At 39.4% G+C, this 12,931-nt stretch overlaps 2 protein-coding genes across 4 annotated transcripts; both read right to left on the bottom strand.

Annotated features, from left to right (window-relative positions):
* Positions 1-271: 271 nt before the first annotated feature.
* Positions 272-2,395, bottom strand: LOC146554080 (caspase-8-like). Its single transcript, XM_085253582.1, has 6 exons — positions 2,312-2,395; positions 1,843-2,186; positions 1,726-1,742; positions 1,498-1,600; positions 872-1,415; positions 272-783 (listed from the first exon to the last, which is right to left on the bottom strand). The coding sequence occupies exons 2-6, from the start codon at positions 2,177-2,179 to the stop codon at positions 645-647; spliced, it is 1,140 nt and encodes a 379-aa protein (XP_085109708.1). The 5' UTR covers positions 2,180-2,186; positions 2,312-2,395; the 3' UTR covers positions 272-644.
* Positions 2,396-5,159: 2,764 nt separating this feature from the next.
* On the bottom strand, positions 5,160-10,651 carry LOC146554079 (uncharacterized). 3 transcript variants are annotated; one of them, XM_085253586.1, is made up of 4 exons: positions 10,555-10,651; positions 7,004-7,421; positions 6,426-6,585; positions 5,160-5,361 (listed from the first exon to the last, which is right to left on the bottom strand). In XM_085253586.1, the coding sequence occupies exons 2-4, from the start codon at positions 7,343-7,345 to the stop codon at positions 5,345-5,347; spliced, it is 519 nt and encodes a 172-aa protein (XP_085109712.1). In that variant the 5' UTR covers positions 7,346-7,421; positions 10,555-10,651; the 3' UTR covers positions 5,160-5,344. The 3 variants fall into 3 exon arrangements, with proteins under 3 accessions (XP_085109712.1, XP_085109713.1, XP_085109711.1); XM_085253587.1 differs by lacking the exon at positions 10,555-10,651 and adding an exon at positions 7,717-7,831; XM_085253585.1 differs by lacking the exon at positions 10,555-10,651 and having other exon boundaries at positions 7,004-8,899.
* Between the last annotated feature and the right edge of the window lie 2,280 nt (positions 10,652-12,931).

Here is a 12,931-nt window from a genome sequence, read left to right as displayed (position 1 = left end):
AGTATTTCCCTTCATCTAACAGTTCAGAGATCCACATGAAAAAAAACAAAACAAAATGAGGGACAGAATAAAATAAACAACATTTTTGAAAAAAGGTTTTGCTGGAACATTTTTCTTTCAACCACATATGGTAGCCATGGTAACTTTCAGGATTTGTGGAGGGAGAAATCAAGTCAAACAGTTCTGAAGCAAACTGATGTATTCTGAGAGAATTAAAAAACATTATAACAAGTTAAATGTAACATTTTTATTGTTACTATCAGGAGACCGTTGTGAGATTTGTTGTTTGAAATAAAAGTAACCTTTTTGATTGATTAAGTAATGTTACTAGGTTTAAGAATGTAAAGGCTCAGTTTAGGAAAAGCACCCGTGAAGCTCTACTGCAGCACATGTAAAAACCTCCCAACACAAATAACACCAGGTGTGTTCCCAGTCTGAGATTTATTCTTTGATATAAAACTGCTACAGTATAAAATGCAACACCTCAATGCGAGATTCAGATTTAGAAAAATAAAAGATTTAAAATGATGACAGAAAGATGGAAAATATAAAGGAAACATTTTAAGAAACATAATAAGTAACTCTGATAAGTAATCATGCATCCCTAGTTGCACAGTAAGATGTGCTGTATTTCCATGATGACTTCAGGTGCGCTGAGGTGGCAGCACAAGTTTCTTTCTCAGGGTGAATCTCACTTCAGGCATCTGCTTGGCCAACGAGGAGGTTACTCGATGTGCTACATCATCGTTCACGTAGTGGAGGATGGAGACGATGTCTTCGCCCCTAAGAGCATTTATAGAGATACAAAAACATGTTGATATCACTGTCAGGGTCAGTGTGCACATGTGTTTGGTGATTTTAAAACAATTACCTGGGACAGCGCTCCTTCAGCTGCTCACAAAGAGACTGAACGAACCAGCTTCCATCGACTATATGTCTAAGTGCAGCATGATCTTCAACAGTGGCCATGGCAACCAGAACATCAGCTTCCTCAGGGATGGTCAATGGTGAAGTATCATCATCAGTCTCCATCAGCTGCGCTCCACGCTGTATGTTACTTCCTTGACAGGCCTGGATCAGGAACACTTTGGGCTTACCGGTGAGGACGGACTGGTGACACCCCCTGAACTTTCGGGTAATTTCTTTAATGGGGAGGGGGTTCCTGTCAGTTCCCAAAACTACACCCTTTTTTCCGTGACTCAGAATAGAGCAGATGAAAGCATCACCGTGCTCAAGGACCTGCTGAGGATCAACAAAGCTGCTGCCATCCCACTCTTTTAAGTTGAACTTCTGCAGCTGAGACATGTCTGCCAGGGAAGCAACAAACGTCAGTGCCTGATCCATCTGATCCTTGTTCAGGTCTTCACACATCAGCACTCTGAAGCCCAGACACCTGAACACCTCTGCCAAGCTTTCTGCAAAAAATGTAATTAGAGAAAAATATTTAAGCACCAGATACTAACAAGAAAGAATAAAAAATCTGCCCCTGAAACTTACGGGCGTCTTTATCTGTCCCTCTTCTCTGTGAACCATCCTTGAAGTTCTTATTGTTTATGATCACGCAGAGGCCGACGGGCCGGCTAATGATTTGATAAACATCCTAAAGAGTGGACACCAAGATTTTATATGTGTTACTACAGGATGCGTAACCACAGAATTTCATTTACATATCTGTCTCAAGCAATGTCACAAGTGTAGGAGGCTGTTTCTGCATCACCATCTTACCTGTGACATATTCCCATCTTGTAGCAGAACATGTGAGGGAAGAACAATAAAACTGAGGTAAACAACCAAACACAACAGGAGACACAGTGTTTCTATACTGTGTTACATGTGTGTTACCGTGCTGACATGAAGACACTTGGACAGGCTCGGATAAAAGGGGGGTACAACTCAGCTGTAAACTCGCCAGCTGAGGGAAAGTTTCTTTAATGGCGCCATCGGTTTGCAGGAGGTTCAGGAAGTCTTTGCATTTATCTTCTCCTTTATTCATGATCTTATCCACGAGGTCATTGACGTGTGTCTCCACATTTGCACTGTTGATGCTTTTAAGATTGTTGTACTCCCGCTGAGTGATCAGCTTATTCTCATAAACTTTGTTGAGAATTAGCCTGTAGTCTCCGGACAGAATCTCATGAATGGCTGTTTTATTGCTCCTTATTGCATTGTGGGCCGACATGCTGAATCTGCGCAAAGGAAAGAGTCAGAGGTGATCCTAAAAACTACTGTCTATGAGAAGGAAGTGGTTTACTACAGCTTACTATCGTAATAATAGCTGCACATTATATTACATAAAACGTAATTCTCTTACGGTCAGTTGGAACTTCTGCTGTCCTTGAAAACGAAACCTCGTTCCTTCTTTCAAATAACATTGAGCTCGAAACTATCCCGCCTTCTGAGAACAAACTCGGAAGTGACTCAGATCCTCCAATAACGACTACACGCTATACAATAGCGCCCTCTCCTTCTGGACAGCAGGAATAACAGGTTTACAGCCTTTGGTGTAGCACTGAGAAGAAGCTGTGCTGCAGCATCCCTGTCGCAGCAGAGAGTATTCCCCACAAATCCCCCACCCTGCTGCAAAAACGCACAGTATTATTACACAAACATAACATATTTTGTAAAGATCTCACAGTGAATTTCACACTGAATTTATCCGTGTGTGCGTGTGTGTGCACGCCCATGTGCAACTGTACATTGTAAATCATGATTAAAAGGCATAAAAGCTGCATTTTAAGAAATAAATTTATGGAGCGCATTGTATTTACCATGATAATTTATTTGGTGAAGGTAGACCCTTTGTATATGTGGAAAACAAACCACATATCTGCCAACCTGCTGCCTCAGGCTCAGGTGTTCCACTCCCATTGCCCCATTCCCACACACTGATATCTGAGGATGGAGGTTAGTTATTTTATGTCACAAAACAAGTGGAATTGTGTAAGGAAAAAAAATCTTTCCTTTTTGCTAAGGCATATAGGATTCCCATGATGCATTGAGTATTTCTTCCTCAGTCACATTTCTCACTCACTGTGTGTTAATAGACCTCGCTGCATTGAATTATTAATCTTCAGCTCTCTTCCACAGCATGTCTTTTATCCTGTCTTCCTTCCCTCACCCCAACTGGTTGCAGCAGATGGCCGCCCCTCAGGGCCGTGCAGAGAGGTTTAAAGGGGCGGGTGCTCAAAGTTAAAAAGGGGCACATTGAACCAGGCTGAATAACAACAACACACATTCATCAAGAATCTAATATGGGAAGGGCAGGGCTGTGTTGATCTGAGCCTGTAGACATTAAAAAGTCCACAGGAGAGATGGTAGCTGATTAAACAAGTGTCATGAGATAATAACAAAATGCAAAGATTGGTGACAGCGCTTGGAACCATAAGGCAACAAAAAACTGTGAGAAATAATTTAGGCTCTGCCTGTGAATCACTCTTTGCTTCTCTTCTTCCATCCCATCATTTCATATATCACTCTCCACTTGCTATGTGAGAACAAGGCACAACTTGCTATTGCAATAAACTATAATCTAATTATCCACACCTAACAACTCTTGCACTTAATCTATAATAAAATGATGACAGAAAAATGTTATAGCACTGCCTTTAGTAGCCTCACACAGCTCCTACTGTTTCCTCCTCATGTCCTTACCAGGCATGTCTGGACAATGTTATATCATGAGTAATATTTTTTTTTAAACTCCATCTAAATAAAACACACACATGCACGCACACACAGGGACATTTTAGACCTTCTTCAGAATACTGTACTATGGGCATCATGGTGCTGATCCAGAATCCTTACATTATTATTTATTACTAGAGCTACAATAATAAAGCAATGAGGAGGGGGAAGTAATAAATATGAAATAATGTATTTATGATGATTCCATTTGTTTCACTATCCACTCTGTGCAGGGGCAAAGCTTATTACATTTTTAAACTGTAGAGATACAATCATTTTACTGCTGTAAAATCCAACTTTTGTCTTATTTAAAATATAAATCTAATATAATCTGCTTCTTAATATATGTTCTTTAAAATACAGCTTGTGTTTTTTAATATATTATAATAATTATTATGTGGACATGCATATTAGACCGTTTTTTAGTGAAATATAATCCCTCCAGAAAGGCAGGAAAAGCCCGGAAACTTACTTTAAAACTAAATATGTTTCTAAATACTTTAAAACTAAATATGTTCCCTAAAACGGTGACAGAGCTACAGACCCATGAAAGCCTTACACAGGTAGCCAGCAGCTATGACCAGCACTACTTGTGCAGTTAATAAAAGGACAGGTAATGTTTGTCGCGCTGTTGCACACACAGCACGCTCGTTTGTTTCAGTTCGTCAGTTGCCACAAGACAGCTTACCAACGTGTACGTAATAAGCTAATACTCCTGGGTGCTATACACTACAGTTTACGCTGTACACCTACTTACTGGTTTTGTCGCATCCCAGTCAACACACATATGTGGGGCCCAAATAGGGAGCAGCAGGGCTAATATTTGGGGCCCACTTGGGAAACCCAACTGGGGTCCAGCTAATTTTGTCCTCAGTTTCCATGGTGGCCCCAAATGTGTTTTCCTAGATGGGTTTATGCTGGGTCCCAGATAAGCCCCAAATCAGGCCCAGTTGAAAAAAATATGTGGGGCCCAGATGGGTAGAAGCAGATCTGATATTTGGGGCCCACTTGGGGTACCCACCTAGGACCCAGCTAATTTTGTCCTCAGTTTCCATGGTGGCCCCAAATGTGTTTGCCCAGATGGATTATTGATGGGACCCGGATGGGCCCCAAATCAGGCCCAGCCAACAAATGAGTATGGGGCCCAGATGGGTAGAAGCGGGTCTGATGGTTGGAGCCCACTTGGGTTACCCACCTGGCACCCAGCTACTTTTGTCCTCAGTTTCCATGATGGCCCCAAATGTGTTTGCCCAGATGGGTTAATGATGGGTCCCAAATCAGCCCCAGACAATAAATGAGTATGGGGCCCAGATGGATAGAAGCAGGTCTGATACTTGGGGCCCACTTGGGTTACCAACCTGAGACCCAGCTATTTTTGTCCTCAGTTTCCATGGTGGCCCCAAGTGTGTTTGCCCAGATGGAATTTTGGATAATGTAAGTAAGCTATAATTTAAATCACCTGTACAACAAAGCCAGTTTATCTTTTTTATTAATACTGATTACTATGAAATTTTAAAACAGTATGCTTTTTTATATAATACATTTTTTGTGTGGAGAACATGTTGACAAAAATGTCCACAGTATACACAAAACAATAACAAATAAATGTTATACAGTTTAAAGGAAAAACAAATGCAGCAAACCACAGCTTCTCACTCATTCACCAATCCATTGGTCCTGAAAGAAATAAAAAAAAAAAAGAAATTAGTGCATTTTCACAAACAAAATCAGATTTGTGATAGTACTGAAGTTGTTTTGGAGGTTGTGCTGTTCAAGTTGTTTGACCTCCTACATTGAACTCTTTGAAGACCATGAGTATTCATGGAAACAGAAAAGCTATTTACAAAATGATTTACCAAGTAGGCACTCAAAAATTAAATTAATGTGAAATATTTTACCTTAAAACATTTAAGACAAATGTTTAAAAGATGTCTACATAGTTACAATGATAACTGGTGTTGTGGGCTGTCTCAGTGATTGGCACAGAGCTTAGAACAGGCAAGTGGTTAACCAGTTTTTTGCATGGTACAGCACCTCATAATGAACACAAAACAAAATAGTAAAATGTAACAAGGGCTACATCTACCAAGGAGAAAACAGATTCCACTTCTTGAGGTGTGTGCCAGGCGGGCGCCAATAATTTTCATGTAAATCAAAAATAGGGCCATCAGATAAATCAGTGTGTTACTAATTACACTGGAAAAAATAGAGGCTGGCTCTGGAGTTCCTGGAGCTTATTCACATTCTGTGAGCAACCAAAAAACTGTTTAGTGAGAGACTTCTTCAAGTATGCTACAAGCCAGAAAGAAACGTGGTCATTCCTGCCAGCAGCCACCAACCTCCAGAACAACATGAGCTGATGGTTTCATCTCCACAATTTGTACAGTCTATCTAAACCACGTGTCAAAGTCAAGGCCTGCGGGCCACATCCGGCCCGGCATACATTTATATCCGGCCCGCAAGATCATTTTATATAGATGTACTATTATTGTTATGCATGGCCCGGCGATATGAGGCGCTAATAATATACAAACTACAGATCCCATAATGCACCGCTGAAGCCTCCTTGCTGACTGCTAGGCTAACTGGGAACATTCCCGCGTCAATCAAGTCAAACTTCTGTTATTGCGAAGCTAGCCGCTCACAATGGTGGAGAGAAAAGTTGATTCTGAATGACTGCAGCTGTAGTGAGCATCCGTTATTCAAACATCAACAAAATATCTTACAACTAATGAACTTACCATATAGCACTTCAAAAACTTTAAGCCCTCGAAATTCCCGCTTTCCATGGCACCCAACGAAGTTATATTGCCTGGAAAGAGCATTGTCCATAATGAAGGCCATCATTCTTCTTGTGGCTTCATCAACAGTGCTCCCTCTGATCTCTGCCACAACAGAAACCTTAGGTCACGCAAGGACAATAATTTTACTGACAGTAGTACCATCAGTCACACCTAAAAGAAAGCAAGCACAGCTACACAGTAATTAGGCTCTATAATATTGATGCTAATTGACTGAGAAAGAGTTAGGTGTCAAAGTCAAACACTGTCTGATGTGAATGCAAAGTGCTAAATGATTCACCAAAAGTAATTTCTTAAGTTTTGGGTTTGGCATGGCACAACTTATAACTAGGTAATGTTTGGAGAAGTTATTTTATTAACAAAAATAGCAACTTTTGTTCAGCTCTCCTCCCACTCCTTCATTGCACTGACCATGTTCGAACAAACAGCAACTTTCCTTGATCATAACTGCTAGCATGAAACACAGACTGATTGAGGCATTAATCATTGAATATTGTTATTACATCATTATTATTTACCACTTCTTTTAGGAAGACAGGGTCTGCCAGTTTTTGCTCCAGTGCTGCCACATCTGCTACTGTCCGGATGGGAAATACAGCACCCTCGGGTAATACTGCAGCAACTGGTCCATCACGTTGTGTAAGGAGAGACTGTAGCATTCGACTGTGGACCCTCTGAGTGTCCTTAATGTCTTCCAGGAGGGTTAGAACACGTACAAACATGCTCGTATTGGTGGCTTGTAGAAGTTGTCTTGGAACTGGTTGTGAAACCACAGGTGAAGGAGTTGAGGGTTGTAGCGGCTGAACAAATGGATGAGTGATGTTCAGGAAGTGAGTTTCACTTGAATGTCTATTCTCCATTGCTGATGGTGGTGAGGTCTCTGGCTGTTCCGCAGTGTTGTCCCAATCCTCAGCAGAGCTCGACGGGATCACTGGCCTTAAAACAAACAAACAAACAAAATACAACAAACATACACACACAAATAAATAATAATCCAAACACATAATTTAGGGCACTGGTTAGTCCTACAAACTAAAAACATTAATGTATATAATGGCATCAAAAAAAAGTCTAAAACAATTTTTTAAAAGTCAACAAGTTATAAAGCGCTATTTTGAAATCATATCTGAACCTGATGAGCAGCAAGGGTCTGCTAAAGAAACTGTCAGGTTTTTTTTCTTCTTATAATCTCAATAAATTTTTGCTTTTAAGGTGTTTTCAACACAATTACCTCCTTTTCCGCTTCCCTTTCCCAATCTGCTTCCAGAATCCAAATAAATTCCACCAAGGAAGGTTTCTAATGGGAAGCAGGAAATGCTGTCTAAAGGGCCAAACTTCCGTACATCTTGAGCTAGGTGTATTAAAGAATGTATATTATAACCAACAAAGTCAAGACCATAAATCAAAGCAAAATCTTTCACAAACTGCTTCAAAACATCCTCTGCATAATCACAGTCAGTTATCAATATACAAATCAGGACTTAGAAGAATTCTTGTAGATACAGATAACAGTATAAAGTATCTATACATTTGGCTTGGTATATTATTCAGTAGAACTGGGCTTGTGTAAAGCAAAACTTGTCTCAATTCAGTTGCTTTCTACATGCTAATTTCAATGAGAGACCTTGGTTTTCTTGCAAAACTTTAAGGAAGATATTGCCTGACAGAAACCATGAATGCTGAAATCAGTTAGAATTTGCATAGACTGTCTGCATTTTCGGGGACTTTTTAACCAAAGATAAATAAGCTTGCGCATTACCCCCATATCCCACACCCAGCTCGTTCAAAGTGACACCCCAACCTGGTGCTCTTTGTTGGCCATAGCACAAAGTTTCATCAGTCCTTTAGTCAACATAAATTTCATGATAACATAATCTTTAGCATGTTCATCGCAATCGTAGTGCTCTTCCTCAAGTGTTTTATTCTCAAAAGAATCAGAGTACAATATTAAGTCCTGATGATGCTCTGACTCATTTTACTGTGAAACGAAACTAAAATGTTCAACAACTTTCTGAGCTCTTTGTCCTCTGAGATTGCTCCATTGCTTTCTGAAAGACAGCTCACAGATTCTGAAGCTCCAGGTTTCATCACTCTCCAATCAAAATTAAAAATTAACTGAACCAGCAGCAAAAGAAGATCCAAACTACGCTTCACATTTGATAAATACTGTCATTAATTCCCTCTTCCTGTCTTGTTTCCACCACGATTGAAAAAAAAAACAAAACAAAAAAACAAAACATCATACTTCTTGCACAGCTCTCTCGTAGTATACTTCAAGAAAAGTTTCCCCATCTGAAATATGTTTTCCACATTATTCCCTTGCTTATTATACATCAGTGTACAGTTGTGCTTAGCGCTGTTGTCAGTTGTTTTTTGTGCCAAATTGCAAAAAACTCACCTTGTTCACTATTAAAACCTCTAAAAAAAATTTCTGTAACTTTGCTCTGCTTTACTTCAGCAGCATCAGGTAATGTTCATATATTGATTCATGGTTTTCTTCAGTTTTTGTTCAACTGCAGAATATTTCTAAGGCTATCTGATTTAAAAAGCCACTCCAGGAAAATCTCCTTTTTTCTGTGTTTTATCCTCAGTTACTTTGGCATAAAGACATCTGCTGTGATGCTTACACCAGCCTTAAAAGCTGTTGTATTACAATAAAAGACCCTGACATCACTTTATAAAGTAACAATTCTAATTGTTACAAACTCAAAAAAAGATTCCTACTAGTATATTTCTGGCATGCATCAAATTTTAAATATAAATGAATTTTGAAATATACACTGCTTCTTATGTCAAAATCTGTAAAAATAAAGAAAGAAAGAAATCACACATAACCCTTGCTACTATTCACTCCACTGTCCAACAGCAAAATCAAACCAATATACAGATATTAATAACATATTATTGTAATAGTGTGACTATGCAATTTATAAGTAGCCATAGTCATAATCAAAACAACAAACATCTCAAGTTTTGAGATAATTGCAAACCCTCCTGGCCAATAACCACACAAGCTGTCCATGCAGGAAGGCTGATAAAGGAGCATGCACAAAATTCAAACAAATTTAAGCCATAATGAAACAAATTAAAATAACAGTGCGCATGCACAAATAAGGCATCAGACAAACACTTAAAGATCACATATCTTTAGGACCACATCCAAAGAGCAATTGCTTTTCTTTTTTATAAATAAATAAATGTGTAGATTCTAGCCAAATATACATTACAAAAAGGAAAAAAGGAGGGCCACAGCAATCATAGTAAAAGGAGTTGGCACTGTGGCCCTAACAAGACCGACCAGTTCTGCTTAAATATTCAGTTTCCCTCATGTACAGAGCTTGCACAACAGTAAGAGGCAGATTCTTGAGTCAGTACAGTATTTCTGATGAAGTTCTCACTAAAACAACTACACATATAAAGTTGCATACTAAAGTGTGTATAAAAAAAAACCCCCAAACAAATCAAGAATACCTATATTTTCTTTTTTGCTTTTTCTGGAAAAATGAGAACAATGGCAAGAAAAATGATGATTATGTCTTCTACAGAAATAGAGTGCTCACTGATCTGCCTCTCTGACTGCTGTGCATGCTCCTGACACAGGGGCAAAAGCTGGGGACTAGTTGCTCATGGCCTACCCTCCTCACTTAGCCGTGAGGAATGAAGCTAATAAAGACAACACCAAAGCAATTTTGGTTGCTCTGATAGTGAAAATACCCTCCCATATTCCTCCTAAAAAACTAGAACTTTGTTAAATTGGTCTAATACAGTCCTTTATTAATACTAATCATAGAGAAAAACCAAGATAATGTTTAAGTACAACTTGATGTTAAGTACACGCAGTAATTAATTTTGGTGCTAGTTAAGCAGTATACAGGACACCAGAAAATGCTTTCAAACTGTGAAAATTGGCTAAATCCAACATTACCTAAAAATTTAAACTAGCTTAGCCTTGCGTGAGTGCTAGGAAAAAGTTCGCCAGCACTTGTGCCATACATTACTTTGCAGCATCATAACTTTGTAAACATTTCATTTATACTTAGGGATTCAAATTAAGTCAAAAAGTTCTTACCGTTAGTGCAGAAAATAAGTCCATAGCTCAAAGATGAACTTAATCCAAAAATTGCCAGCTTAACTGTCAGCTTTGTCCAAGGGCGCGAAATGAAGAATGTTCCAGAATGGGGGGACGAGTTTGAGAAAACCTCGTGATATTTCATGAAATAACGCGAGATTTCGAAAAGCACTCCTACATGGAGTGAAATTTTTTTCCCACTCAAATGTAAAACCATTTGTTTTATTTTATTAAGCGTCTTACAATTTTAAGTCGCATCTGTTCTTTGTGTTTCACTTATATTAATATATTTTATATGTATATTTTGTTATTAATTAAATATACATATGCTGCCTCTGGCATAATTTATTATCAGTTATTTCATTACACATGACTAATAATTATACTTAACTAAGATCGTTAAACTCAGTTGCCTGTTCATGCAACTTCCCATATGTTACCCATATGGTGCCCATAGAATATAGCCCATCTGGGCTGGCTCAAGTGGGTCCTACTTGGCTAACCCAGGTGGGTCCCAGATTGGATGCCCATTGTAAGCCCATCCCCACTTGGAACCCCCATAGCCCATGTGGGGCCCACATACTGGTGTTTACTGGGATCAGTCTGTGTCTCTGAGTTAACTTGTGTTTCTCCTACAGCTCCGGACCGCTAAAAATGCGCGTGCTCTTTGTGAGCTCGTTCCCGGCTCGTAACCAGCGCGTTCTGCCGTCAAGGGCGATCATTGGTTAAATGTGATCATGTGACTGATGCAAGCCAGATCCTTTTATTTAGCAAAACTGTGATTAATAGTTAAATATTATTGTTGAGGGGCACAGACAGGACTCCGCACGCACACACACATAAAAAAAAAAAAATTGCCTCAACAAAAGGGCACTTTGGGCACCCATCAGGAAAGGGGCAGGTGCTCAAGCCCCTCTAGCCCCCCCCCCCTGCACGTGCCTGCCGCCCCTCCCTGAGCCTGGTTCTGCTGGAAGTTTCTTCCTGTTAAAAGGGAGTTTTTCGCTTCAAACTGTGGCCAAAGTGCTTGCTCATAGGGGGTCATGTAGGGCTGGGTATCGTCACTGATTTCTAGAATGATTTGATTCCGATTCACAAGGTCCCGAATCGATTCGATCCACGATTCGATTCGATTCAACACTCGCAAGACTTTTTCAAAGGTGTGAGCATCACAGCAGATACCTTTGTGTCAAAGTAGCTGAAGATAAAACACAGAAAAACATGAAGGTGATTTTCCTGTCCGGGATTTTATAAAAATATTCTGCAGTACATCAAAAACGAAAGAAAACCATTAATCAACATATGAACATTACCTCTGAAGTTACAGAGGTTTTATTAGAGACACAGCTAAGTGTTTTGCATTTTGTATAATTTTAAAAAGTTTAAATTTGTACAGAAATTAGGTTTTCTAAGTAAAAGGGAAAAACAACAGTAGACTTGTGCATAACAAGCAAGCGAATAATGCAGAAAAAAGATTTTTAGCTGGGAAACTGTTCTATACAGAGAGCGCGAGAGAGAGAAAGAGCTGTGCATGAAGTGTGATTTTTATCGTGGTGGAAGCAAAACAGCAAAAGTCAGAGGGAATGCATGACGATGTTTATGTGAAGCGTAGTTTGGATCTTCTTTTGCTGCTGGTTCGGTCAATATTGTTTGGAGAGAGATAAAACTAACAGCTTTAGAATCAACGCAAAAGGGGCTTAAACATAAAGCGCGACCCGCCGAAACATCAGAATCAGCGAGGTGTCGGCTTTCAGCCCCGACCGTGTCCATGCTGTCACTGATTCTGATCCGCTTTGTGTTTACGTCTTTGTGCAGAATCCGTGTACCTGCTCTCATTTACTGTTTTAGCTTTTGTGTGGATTAACCTGAGATTCTGGCATTTCAGGCAAAATTAATTTATATTAAAAAATCGATTCAGGATTTTAATGAATCGGATATCATGTTATCCAAGCCAGAATCGATTTTAATCGATAAATTGATTATCAAAACCCACCCCTAGTCATATGATTGTTGGGTTTTTCTCTGAATGTATCATTGTAGGGTCAACCTTACAATATAAAGCGCCTTGAGGCGACTGATGTTGTGATTTGGTGCTATATAAATAAAATTGAATTGAATAGAACAAACAGCAGCCCGATATCAGTCAGAGCTGTCATTAAACAGAAGCTATGAACACAGCTCTCTTGAGTGGGCAATTGAAGAAGTTTGTTTCAAGTTTTAGATTTAGGTTGCTCTTCATATTGTTTTGATGCCACCAAAGAAGACTGTGTTGAAAAGCTTTCAGTAATGAACCGTTTTTCAGTACAAGCTTAAATGCTTCAGAAAGCTTCATTTAGCCTGCAGAAACACAAAGTCCATTGAGCCAAAATGGAAGGAAACA

Source organism: Mchenga conophoros, linkage group LG18 (genome assembly GCF_057382185.1).
Source record: "Mchenga conophoros isolate Kocher_MC1m ecotype Shallow Benthic linkage group LG18, M_conophoros_male_GT1.1, whole genome shotgun sequence".
In the NCBI taxonomy this organism is placed as follows: domain Eukaryota; kingdom Metazoa; phylum Chordata; class Actinopteri; order Cichliformes; family Cichlidae; genus Mchenga; species Mchenga conophoros.
Note: the sequence above shows the minus strand (reverse complement) of the source record. Positions and strands in the feature narration are given on the sequence as shown.